The 13303-nt window shown below is 48.6% G+C and overlaps 1 protein-coding gene and 1 long non-coding RNA gene across 2 annotated transcripts in view; one reads left to right on the plus strand and one right to left on the minus strand.

Moving 5' to 3' along the window:
• LOC126542979 (diacylglycerol kinase delta) overlaps window positions 1–13303 on the minus strand; it is a 430642-nt gene that overhangs the window by 187653 nt on the left and 229686 nt on the right. The window contains exon 2 of the mRNA XM_050190110.3: window positions 11716–11763. Coding sequence (XP_050046067.1) covers window positions 11716–11763 — 48 coding nt within the window. The remainder of the gene's footprint in view (window positions 1–11715; window positions 11764–13303) is intronic.
• Window positions 1421–5358, plus strand: LOC129387861 (uncharacterized). The gene is made up of 2 exons (XR_011892700.1): window positions 1421–1939; window positions 2128–5358. It is a non-coding gene; the product is annotated as an uncharacterized lncRNA (long non-coding RNA).

Raw genomic sequence — 13303 nt, forward strand, 5'->3', positions numbered from 1 at the left:
ATTCGGTTCGGTTACTAACTAAATTAACAACAATAGAATGTGTAAGCGTGGTTCAACGAGGATGTACGAAGAAACAGATACACGGAGACAGCGCTGTCTTTGTGTGTCCGCTTCTTTATACGTCCTTGTTCAGTCGCGCTTACACATTCTATCATGGATTCCAACCAACTAGCCCGTCAAGGTATTTTAACTAAATTAACCAGCACGGTGTCACGCGCGCACAGGTAACCATGAACACATCTCGCTCGATGAGCGCGGGAACTCGCTGTAAGAATTCTGGAATGAGGAAGCGCGGCAGCAGCGAGCGAATTGACCTTCATGCATAGCCCCCTACAATGCGAACGAAACGTCGAAAGCGCAGCGCATACGAAGCTACCGGCACTACGCGCACTCTGCCAACATCGCAGATCGCTTTGAAGATGAGGCTTGCGCGGGCGCGAACTTTGGCCACGTCGCAGATTACTTTCAAGACAGTGTAAGGATTGGGGTCGGGCATGAAATAGATGGTAGCTGGCTCATGCCGTCGTCCAACTCATCCACGCTGAGGACGTTGTTGAAGGGAGAGACTTGTTCTCATCGAGAACGAGGAATATGTGATTTATTTACAGTATCTACATGAGAACGTTACAGTTCATCAGTCTAGCATGACTGAAAGAGAATGCACACTCAGCAGCCGCGCCACGACTGCTTATAAACACTCTGTCCTCCTTAGATCCCTAGGTGATAGAAAACGGCCGTTCAACCGTCGACCAGTTCGGAGCGTCCAAAGTCATCGTAGCCGGCCCGCCTTTGAGAGGGGATGGTTTACACACTCACTTCCGCACAGGTTTCACAGACCACACCAAGGTGAGAGGCTTTTCGCAGACACGGATCTTGCCCTGCGCAGGCGCCTCTTGGTCCTACAGTTGACCCCACAGACAGTGGCTCCCGCGTCTGTCCACTGACTGACGGCTTCTAAGACCCGTGAGACGGCGCCGCAAAACACCTCCTTCCAGGAGTTCCCCCGCTCCAAACAAACCGTGACGGTGACGGCGAATCCACTAACAATACTTGGTCCACCGACTGCGTCTAGACATCCCGGCTCCGCTCGCTTGGGGATGCGGCGTATTGCCGTCCTTACAAAGCGAGTCGCCGCAGCAGACATGCCGGCGCCAACGGGTTGTTGACGAGGCGCATTCTTGTTTTCACAAAGCGAGTCATCGCAGCGGGCCGGGCAGAGTTCGACGGTCGCTGCCACGAAGATTGCCAGCCCCCGCAGGTCGAACGTAACAACACACGAGCGCCGGCAACGCGTCCCTACGGCGTCCGCCCAAGGCGTCTACTACGGCGTCCGAGATTCGCGTGGTCAACGCCGTTGTAGCCGCCGTGGTTGTCTTCACTCCGTACGGAGCGGCATGGCGAGGAGGATGTCGAGATAAGAACGTCCCTCCTCCCTCGCCTGAGCCCCGTGCCTCGCGCGCGACAGGAGAGGGCATGCATCCGGGTCGCGTTCCTCGCTCGCGCACGCGAGATTGAACAAAGCCACCTAGAAAAAAATGTAAGGCCTCCGCATCACCTCCTCTCCCCTGTCAATACGTCACGAGAGTCGGATGGTAGCGGTGGATGGGGGAGCGCTGCGTTTCTAGAACGCGGCGCGCGTTCTGAAAACAAATTTTCTCCGTGGCTGCAACGCTAGAGCGGCAACGCGTGGAGCATTTGCTTGGTGGCTTTGGTGGGGCATGCTGCACCGTAAACGCGATTGCTTTTCTTCGATTGTGCGTGGTTCGTCGTACACGGAAGCGCAACGATGCCTGGCTGTTGTTGCGCACCAAACTGCAAGTCCAATTATGACGGAGGACAAAGTGTCCGAGTGCACAAGTTCCCATCTGACCGAGCCACTCGGGAAGCATGGACGAGAGCAGTTCCTCGGAAGGACTTCTCGCCAACGAAGTACACAGTGGTAAGTATTTCTTCTCTCTATTGTTATTCTGGGTTTCCAGACGAATAGGTTTCGTCAGCATAGTGCGCAATGCATTCGTGCACGCGTGCACAATAGATGGGTCTCTGCACCTGTCAACGCGTTTGTAAATTCAACGTTTTCGTCGAGCTTCATACCTGTAACGGCTTGTTTTTTCTTTTTTATTCCAGCTCTGTGAAAAGCATTTCTTGCCATCGAATTACTTGAAGACGACATCTTACACGGACGTCAAGACAGGAAAAGTGGTCGAAGTTGCCATGAAAAACATCCGTCTGAAGAAAACTGCAGTTCCGAGCTTGTTTCCCAATTGCCCTGCCTATTTATCGCGTCCGCAAGTGTGCGTTCGAGAAGCGCCGGCTGCCAAAAGAGCGCGCTTGGAAGCCACATATTTGCAAAAAAGCAATAATGCTTTCTCAGCAAACCCAAGCAGAAGAGGACGCCAAAAATCTGGTTGGTAGCTTTGCGGACTTGCTGAAGGCCTTGCCAAGCTTTCAGTGTTCGGACTTCTGGACAGTTTTGAACAAGGGCTCCAAGGTTTTCTTTTTGGACTTGTCACTTCAATCTGCTCCTGCAGTCCGTACTTCGGTGATCGTGTCCACAGACCTGCGCGTCGAAGTATTTTTTGTGAAACGGGTGTGAGGAAGTGTGGTGGTTTTAGTTCCTGAAAAGCTGTGCGACTTGAGAGATTTGAAAAGTGTGTTACACATGATCGAACAGACACGTAAGGATATCAGCACTGAGCGTTCTGAAAAGGCCCGTCATCTACTGACATTGGTTTCGACATTGCTAGAGGAAGTAAGTGGAAAACCTTTCGCATGCGAGTTGCAAGAATGGCATTTGGAAGTGCTTAAATTCTTGAAGAGTCAAGTTGATCTTGTTTTGAATGATGCTGGCCGATATCCCCCCGATTTATTGGTTTTTGCTAGCCTTTTGTTCACAATTTCACCTCATGCATATAGATTGCTGAGAAGTTCGATGAAGCTTAAGATGCCGCATCCTGATACGATCAGAAGACTGTGTTCATCGTACGATGTACGCCCTGAAACGGAGCAGCAAGAATGTAGCTTTCTTTCCTATGCAAAGCGTATTGTAAGCACATATAAAGAGCATGAAAAGACTGTAACGTTAATGATTGATGAGATTCACCTTCAATCATTTTTTGATTACAAGGCTGGGTTGGTTACTGGTGCTGCGGTAAATTCATCGACTGCAGCAAAAACTGCCCACGTATTTACGATACAGAGCCTGCTTTCTTCAAACAAGGATGTTGTACGCATCCTTCCTGTGGCACAAATCGATGCTAAGGCGCTGCACGACTTCCTTCGGAAGATTGTTCTTGATCTAGAGGCATCTGGTTTTAGAATAATCGCAGTGATCTCGGACAATAACTCCATAAACAGAAAAGCCATGTCCTACTTCGCTAAGCCGGCAAGTGTCAGCATTGTTTGCCAGCATCCTGCTGACCCATCACGACCCCTGTTTTTTGTGGTGGACCCAGTTCACATACTAAAGTGTATAAGAAATAACTGGCTGAATCAAAGAAACATTGGCAAATGCATGTACTTTCCTGAACCGAAGAGTGATGAGGCTGAACCAAAGATACTTACAGCATCTTTCAAGGTATTATGCCAGCTGCACGAAGCTGAAAAGCATGAGCTCTTGAAGCTAGCACCAACGCTCACTTTGAAGGCACTGAACCCCTCAAACATGGAACGGCAGAATGTTAAACTGGCCTTAAAGATTTTTAACTCATCTACTGTTACTGCTCTCAGTGTTGCAACGTTCCAGCATGCAAAGGAAACCTCTCAATATGTCGACACCATTTTGACTTGGTGGAACATTGTTAACGTCAAGACGCCAAGAAAAGGACAGCGGTTTCGAGATCTTTTGCAAGGTCCAATAGTTTCATCGTCATGTCCTCAACTAGAATTCTTAGAGAGAATAGTTCAATGGCTTGATCACTGGAGAAGCCTCGAACATGACAATGGCCGCTTGACACGTGAAACGCACATAGCTTTCAGCCACACTACCCATGCCTTGCACGAACTTGCCATATACTGTCTCAAAGAGCTTCATTTCGAGTATGTTCTTTTGGGCAAATTTCAAACTGATAGCTTAGAGGATCGCTTTGGAAAGTACCGGCAATTGTCTGGTGCCAATTACCACGTGTCTATAAGGCAGATATATGAATCTGAAAACAAATTGCGTTTGCAGAAGGTTCTGGACCTGCCAGATTTGGACATTCTACTACTACCGAGCGCGAACACGTTGGAGACAAGTGTAGATTCAGGAAACGGCCAGTTTCAAGTCACTGTGACCGACTCCGACATTGAGAAAAAAACGTCAAGGCTACCGGCACTAACCTATGTTGCCGGCTATTGTGCCCATGCAGCTCTAAAAAAGCTGACATGCGCATCTTGCAGTGAAAGCCTTGTGATGCAAGACGTCGATCTAGATGACCCTGAGAATGCATTAATCACGAAGATGACAAGGGGTGGTCTGAAGTTTCCACGAGCAGTTGTAGTTAATGCTGTACTCTTTACTGAAATTACATTGGACAAGCTCAGGACACCAGAATATGCCGTACGATTTTTCAGTCTTCCTAGGCAGAAAGATACTCTTGTCGGCCTTGTGTTCGCTACCCTTCATGACTTTGAGGATGTCGATGTGTGTGATTTCGGTCATCCTGCACAGGAGGTAATGGGGCATGTTGTAAGTGCTGCAGCGAATACACTGCTGAACAACTTGTGCCGCACAGAAAACGACAAATTACGCAACGCCAAGAACGACCGAAAATTGCAGACCTTGAAGGCCTGAGATGTTTCTCATTATTTATTTTTTATTCATGAAGCTCTGTTTTGTTGAACATCTACGTATGTTTGTGTTGACAGAACCCTTGTAAAAAGAAACCTGTGGCGTAGCTAGGGCTTATTTGCCTACATTATCAAAATTTAAACCCTGCATTTTGGCCAATTCAAATGTTATTTGAGTGCATTGTGCTACCTGTTTATGATTCGAACTCTCCATGCTACCGCAATCCATTAATTGCATGTTTTCCTTTAGGACTGAGAGTAGGCCTCTCGTTTTTTACTTACTTTTCACCATTATCTCAATATTTTATGAAGACCAATAAGGCCTGCAAACAAGGCGGGTGGAAATAAAATAACCACAAGAAATGGTACAACAAAGACGGAAGCTTATTCTATTTGAGAATTAGTTGTGCGTGACCCTATAATAATAAAATTTTAACAATAAAATGAACCTCGATATTCGTGTGTCCAGCGAGGACTGTTTTACGCAATGCAAGAGTGAGAATGATAATTGTATATGGAAGATTTAAAATGTTTGTTTCTGAATGCAGTTCTTATCATTTGTGAATAAAGTATATTCTGTGTCTTCAATATGCAGTTTTCCTCTTTCTTTCTTTCCGTCTAAGGTTAAAGTGACTAAGCTGCATGCAGTTTGCTTGTCTTAGTCCCGACCAAACATCACAAGCACGATAAGGCAGGTCGTGTTGCGATACACGCAAAAAAGAAATGTCGCCAGACAAGTAATCTAAGGAAGGTATGAAATAATGTTGCTTTCTATGGTGGTGTTGACTGCGGTGAACCAGCGGCTCCCCCTTATTTTTTGCGTCAGCTATACGTGTCTTGCTTTCGAACCGAAGCATATGCATTTATAAGGTGCTGGCACTTTAAGGACAGCACTAATTTTCCCATGCCATAGTATCCGCGACGCGCAAAGAGACACCCTGCAAGCGCAACGAACCTAGGCGCGGAGACGTCGACGGCGTCGACTGTCCGGCTCATCCGACTAGCGTGACGTCACACCGGCGTGCGGAGGCCTTCCTTTTTTTTCTAGGTGGCTTTGGATTGAACCGCGTTCGCCGGCTCGGCCTCACACGCTTTCACTCTCACATACAGCATACGGCGCGCGGCGACGGTTGTATCACTATTGGACTTTACACGAAACCTCACGGCGATACCGACGGCAGAAATGCGTCGGGAGTGTCCATATAACTGCTATCACAATAAAAACACGCACACCAACACACACATACACACGCACGCACGCACACACACGAAGGAACTCGGGAGTGTCACAATCGTTAAAACAGGTCGCTTGACCGGAATAACTTCAGTAGTGCCTTCATCGCCTTCTGGTGCGAAGACGGCATTAGCCGGCATTCTAAGAACGTCTGCTCCATGTTCCCTCAAGCATGTACTACACTCGCGGAGAACTTTCTGTGGTAATGAATGGAAAGCTACGGGGGCGGAGCTTCTGCACACGTGTTACCGCGCCAAGTAGTCCGCCAGACCTTGACAGTGCTTTTGGTTGCTCGGAACAGATGCTGAATCGACGCAACTTCGACGTGCGACGGTTTTGCGTTTGCAGAGACGCGGAAGGGAAAAGCCGCCAAATAAGTAAACTTTTGCATTCAGTGGTGTGTTTTGTTCAATTTAACTGCTGCTAATAAGGTGTTTGTTTTCTCTTCCCGAGCTTAAACTAACATGGATGAAAACGGGATTCTTTTCAGAAGCCCTCTCTTTTGTGCGCGCTTTGCCCCCATAGCTTTCTCTTAATTGCCACAGAAAGTTGTCCGCGAGTGTATGAGAATCATGCGTTCGGAATAGCCGCCGACACGGCAAGCTGCTTTCACCTGTGCGATTTGTTTACACTTTTTTAATTATTTTTTTATTGCGATAAGGACTTGTCCTTAAGGCATAATTCTTGGTGCGTATATGTGTATTATATGTGAGCTGTGAGGCCTGTGTTGTGTATGAATTGAAGCAGTGTTTTGTGGAATCTGTTGTCATGTATCCAGCGGTCATAGCTGGTTGTCACACTGTAGCGGAGGCCGGCTTGCAGTAGGAGACGCGAGCGTTCCGATTTTAAACGAGTACATGTCCATATTAGGTGGTATGCATCTGCTTCCATCACAGGAACGGAGCAGTATGGACACGTAGCACCCAGTGGTAAATGCGACCAGTTCCACCTTGAGATAACAGCCGGTGTAAGGGCCACCCCGGCCCGAAGCCTCCTAAGCACAACTTCCTCCACCCTAGTAAGGTGAAGGGGGAGGGAGCAGACACACGGTGGGATAAGAGCGCGTGTGTCCTGCCGGAGAACATTTTTACGGGCTCAGAGCAAGTTAAAGGGGTTGAGGTGGGAGGGGAATAGGTGGAGGATCAGGATTAGGAGGGAAGTGTGCCTGCTGGTCAGCAGCAATGTTGTGAAGGTTCGCTGAATGGCCTTGAATCCAGTGTACCTTGACGCAAGTAGCTGTTCTACTATTCATAGTGTGTATTGTCTCGCAGATTTCCATCGCCTTATCAACCTTCTTGAGTTTCTGAATAGCCGCTAAAGAATCAGTGAAGATATCTAGTTGCTTGATGGTAGGCAGCTTAGATGTCGCATCTTGCACAGCGTCGTGGATGGCTTGAAGTTCCATTACTAGAGCGCTGGCTTCCGTAGATAAATAGCGCTGGTGGCCGCTGATGAAATTATGCGTAGTACTCAGGAATGATGTCCTTCCGCCGTCTGGGAGAATGGCAGCATCTGTATAGACTTTGCTGGTGTTAGCGCATGATGCATCGACGATATTGACACGTGTACTTATCTTTATCGGGCAACCACGTTTCGCCGCCTAACAAATGTAATCGGACAGCGTGGGACGCGCCTGCATGTATCCGAAGTTTCGAGAAAGTTATCGATGCTTCTATCCACTGTCTGTTGTCGCCGAACTTTATGCTATCTGATTTCATCACCTAATGCGAATGGTGTAGAACGTTGTGGAAGGCACGCGGGTCCGAACGGTTAATCTGGAACATTCGACGACCGATCTATAAAAGCCGACGCGCTTGACACGCTGATCAGATTTTCGACGATCGCCGACTGTGTTCGCCGCTATCGTTGTGCTATAAGTGTAGCCTGTTTTGTGGGCACAGGTTCGCCCAATAAAATTTAGTTTTGTCGTTCACAGTGTTGCTACTGTGTTCTTCAACGTCACCACCACGTGACAATATTGTGTTCGTCAATAATACTTGTTGTATCGCTGCGTCGCAACTTCGTTGGCTTATTAGTTGTGATGCTGGTGAATTCCCAGGGAGGCACTGGATAGGGCTGATTGTGAATCCGAGAGCCGCGTTGAAAATGAGCATGCAACGCAGCGACAGCCGGAATAAGTTGCTTTTTTATTTCACGTGCTTTTTCACGTTGCAAAATTAGCTCTGCAATTGTGCTGAGCTGGGCATGTTCCTGTAAGATTGCTATCGGAGTGATGCGGGGCAGTGCTGTGATTGTGCGCATAGCATCGCGATTAATCGTCTCCAACTGTGCCAGCTGTGCCAAAGTCAGCCGTTGAAATTGTGCCTGATATAAAATTCGTGGCTGCAAGACTGCACGCACCAACCGTCGAGCTACGTCAGTACGAGCTCCAGCTGCTTTTGCTGCAATGCGACGAATAAGGTGAAATGTTTTTGTCGAACTCTGGTTTTACGGAGCCAATGTGCACCACTGCCGGAGTGGTGAATATCGAGACAGTATGCGGACCCCAGAAGCCTCAGGGATTGTCACTGCGCCGAGTCTAAATGTAAAGGGGTGCTGCGTGATTCTTGTGCAGGCGGAAATGTCCAACCCTGCTTTCCGAGCGCAGTTGTTCAGAACATCAAGGGCTTCTTGAAGCTGTTGAGTTTGTCTAGATATATCTTCATGCACGGACCACAAAGTGACGTCATCCGCATAGATTAAGAACCTCACGTCTGGAATCCGATATAGTTGCCAGGCTGGAGGTATTAGAGCAACGTTGAAGAGGAGCCAAAAACGAACCTTGTGGGACTCCTCTGTTCGATGTGAACTATCTTTCTTGCCTTCCATCTACTCTAATCGCAAATGTGCGATTCTGAAGGAATGAGTAGATGAATCTTATCACCCGCGGTGGAAGTCTCAGGTCGATGAGGTTGGCAATAATGATTTCATGGTCTATATCCAACGAAGCCAACTTGACAAAAGTAGTCTGCCGATTGTGCCATGCTCTTTTTCTTCATTCATGCATTTCATTAAGCTCAGTTTTGTTGATTGTCCGCGCTTCGTTGCTGCGACTCGCTTTAAGCGCCTACCAACACTGCCGACGCACGCACGCGTGCGCGCGCAGTCACACACGCGCAGCAAGTTTTACCGCTGTTGGTGTGATTTACTATCAGTGATGTGTACTTTTTCTCGTAAATTTCATACCATAATCTGTTAAAAATATTGCCGGAGTTTGCTTGACATTTTAATGTTTATCTTTCTTTTATCCGTTTTTATTGCGATAACAATCATATGGACCATTCAGGCGCATTTTGCCGTCGCCGTGATCTTCCGTATGAAGTCCAAGTGCGCTAGGGCCGTCGCCGCGCGTCGTATGCTGCGTGAGCGAGCGAAAGCACGCCAGGGAAGTCGAGGATCGCGGCTCAATCAGGCGCGTGCGAAGGAGGAAAGCGGAGAGCAAACGCGCCGTGTTCCGTCGCACGAAAGGCCGTGGGGGGGGGAATGGGAGGGTGGGGGGGGGTGCGTTTTGCTTCGGCAGCAACTGAGTATTTCGCGCCCGGGCGCAAGTAGAACTGACGATCGCGCCATCGCGCCTCAATCTTGCGCACGGTAGAGAGGAAAGTGGGGAGGCAGCGCGGGAGGAAGGGGCGCGGCTTAAACTCCACCACCAAGTGCGTACTTTGCACGGCCGCGCGCGCCGTATCCTGAAAGGGATCTGCAGACGGACCCTACATTTGTGCGCGTTGTGTTCTCGCCACTCTTGCGTTGTAGCGATAGACAGCACGAAGGTCCCTTCGCTCGCTGCTGCTGCCGCGCTTGCTCGCACCAGCGCTTCGACAGCGAGTGTGATGTGTTCATGTTTACTTGTGTGCGCTGACACCACATCAGTTAGTAAGCGAATGTTTCTAACTTCAAAATCATAACTCTGTCCTGCGGAAGCCCGCAAGGTGAAGGAAAGCACATGAAAGCGTAAAAATTGGCATCCACCCGAATTACAAAGGAAACCCACACGGGTTTCTCAGAAAGAAAGCCTCGCCGTTGAAGAAGTCCCTTTCATGTCTGCCGGGTCCGGCGGCATGGTCGACGCGCACATGCGCACCTTAATCGGAATGCGACGGCGAGTGACTGCGTTCGGATAACTTGACCGATGCCAGTCCACGGTCCGCAGCTAACAGCCGGCGGTAGTTAACCGTCATGTGGAGGCGAGTGAATCGACAAGCGGCGAGCGCGGAAAACCTAGAAGTCTCTCTCTCTCTCATTAATTTAAAGGCTTGCTCTTCTGTCGACAACTTGCTAGGCGTACGCAGGAGCCTTCCATTTCAGTGATTGCTAGCAGAGAGAGAAAGAAAACTTGCGGCAGATCCTTCTGCTGAAGAAATACATCGAGAACGGCTTCCGCTGAGAGCGAACCCGTCAAAGGCTCGCGAAAAATACCAAATTACATAGTTGTGCACCGGATAATAACGCAATAGGCTTGTAAACACACAGATAATGGTGAGCCACTCGGGGTAGAACGCATTGTGATTTCACGCGGCGCAGCATACAACTATATAATCTCAAAAAACGCAACAAAAAATGAACGATATGATTTCTAATCAAAATGACAAAAAAATAAATAGGACTAAAGCAGCATATATTTCTTTTTTTTTTGCACCTAGCTGGTTATTCTGCACGCAAATCGGCGACCATGACGCAAACTTTTTTTGTCGCCAGTTAGCATGTTATTTTAGGAATTAGATATTTTTGTTTGATCGTTCAACGAACTTTTTTCGTAGGACGCTTGCCGTTCTCGAGCGCCACGATTCGCAAACAACTTATGCAAAAAAAAAAAAAAATTCCAGGGTTTTACGCGCCAAAACCACGATATTCTTATGAGGCACGCCGTAGTTGGGACTCCGGAACAATCTTGACCACCAGGGGTTGTTTAACGTGCACAATGCATGGTACACGGGTGTTATTACATTTCACCCCCATCGAAATGCAACCGCCGTTGCCGGGATTAGATCCCGCGACCTCGGGCTTAGCAGCACAGCACCAAAGCCACTACGCCGCCACGGAGGGTACAACTTATGCAATCATACGCGAATTGCGTGCTCAGAGATACAATACAGCTAGGCTTTACGTCAATATTGAGGCACAAAGTTAGCACATCGTCGTCACTAGGGTACCTTGATGGAACTTAACCGACAAAATGAAGTTCGCAGGGAGAATTTACGAGTTTGCCAGAATAATGTAAATTTTACAATGAGCGCTAAATTCGGAAAGCATAGAGGACGGCTGCCTCAATAGAGCTGGAAAGGATAAATTCCTAACTTCACAGAAGCCTGATGATGCTTTACAGCAAAGTTGCCGACCGACCAAAGACATTATCGCAAAGTTATCGCTTTGTGAATTATAGGTTGCGAGCTTGATCACTTTACAGTGTATAAACTGCATGGAAGAAGGTAGATCAGAGCCTTTTTAATCGTTCACTCATTCACCTACCTGTTGGCTTTGCTCGATGAAGCCATGCCACGTTCCAACATCGGCATAAGCTATAGCCCACATCATTGGTTGCAACGTGTCAAAAAATCGAACTGGCTCCAACTCCAGACCTAAGTGTCATCTGATTCAGTTTCCGTTATGGCACGTGCTCTTTCATTCTGTATTCTTGGCATCTCCACGACATAGTCAACCGTTGTAAGCTTATTCGTCGACGACAAGGCAGAGAAAATCTGTCGGTCGCTTACCTGGAATGAACTTGTCTGTTTCAGTAGGCATCCCTCCTTCACGCATACCTGCAAAAGAGGACGAAAGGGAAGCAGGTTAGATTGAACAAATTATTCAACATGGCTGAGCCAACAGCATTCGATGGAACATATTTCCTCAGGAGTTACAAGGCAAGTTCTCGCGAAGCCGAAAAAAAAAAAAGAATAAACCACGTTCCGGCTTATATCCAGAACGCGCGCAACAAGTTATAATAACGTAATGTTCAGACGGCTCACAAAAGAATGTTCGTTAAGTCCACTCGCACAAATAACGCGAGATACGAAATGCACAAGAAGTGGGCAAAAAACGAGGAGTCATTTGACTTTTATCGGAGCTGACGACGTTGAATAGGACGAAAAGTCGTCTTGTACATTCCGGTTATCTGTGCTACCCAAAAGTAGACATCACGGAACACGTCTCGTCGTGTAGTCAACCTCAATGAAACAAGGCGGCTGTGGAAAAGCTGTGACGCTGACTTGCCGAGAGAACACGTTGCGCTGTCTGCTCGAGCGCTTTTATAAGGAAAGTGTATTGTATAAGGGGCACTGATGGTGCGTTGAAGCGTGCGCCATAGAAAAGTGCGGTGAGCACAATTAAGAGTTTTCTAGAACTTTTTCGAAACACAATTATAACGGTGAGTCCTGAAAGCACAGAAGGCTAAGCAAGTTGGTAAGTATTCTTGATATGAAAGTACGGGCGTATAATGCACACACACAAAAGGAACACGAATGAGAACCTCAACGCCACACAAGGACAACACAAGCGGGGTTTGTGCCCTTGTGCACACAAACGGGATCACCACACGGATGGATAGAAAATACGGGAAAGTATAACGACCCAGAATCAGGTCTCCCATGAGGTGATTCCGAGGCCTTGCCTCGTCGCCGCCTGCCTACTGGACTGCCCACTCTTGTGTCTCGAGGTCGGTGTTGCGCAATGCGGCGGCCCACTTCGACGCAAGAGCGTCCGGAGCTGTCCGGAGTAACAGGACACTTCCACAACATGTGCGAGAGCGTCGCTCTAGTTGCCTGACATAACTTGCAAAGAGCGGGAAAAATGTCCCGCAATCGCTCCGGTCTGGGGAAGGTGTGTGTCTGCAGTTGTCGCCAGACGACTGCCTGGCAACGTTTCAATTTGGGGTGAGGTGGGGGCAATATCGCCTGCCTAGCTGGTAGTGCTTGGTGAAGTTGTTGTATCTGACTAAGCGTTCTTCCGTGTTTCGCACCAGGAGGTCCGAACTCGGAGAGGGGGGTCTCCGACTCTGCGCGGCGGGTCAGTTCTCGCGCAGAGCGGTATGCTACCTCGCTCAAGTTAGGGGGGTGGGGGTGGGGGGGGGGGGGGGCTCGTCGGTGGGGGTGACGACGTGCCCTGGGAACCACATGGTCGGGGTGCTATCGAAGTGCTGTCGACGAGCTTTCCGTAGAATCTGGAGAGCTTCGGAGGAAATGCGCCCCCGCGCGTAGTTACGAACTGCGGATTGTGAGTCGCTTAGAACTACCTCGCAGAGTGGGTCAGCAAGAGCAAGGCGCAATCGCAACCTCTCCCGCTGTTTCTGGGTGTTCCGTGCTG

This window comes from Dermacentor andersoni, chromosome 2, assembly GCF_023375885.2.
Source record: "Dermacentor andersoni chromosome 2, qqDerAnde1_hic_scaffold, whole genome shotgun sequence".
Taxonomy (NCBI): domain Eukaryota; kingdom Metazoa; phylum Arthropoda; class Arachnida; order Ixodida; family Ixodidae; genus Dermacentor; species Dermacentor andersoni.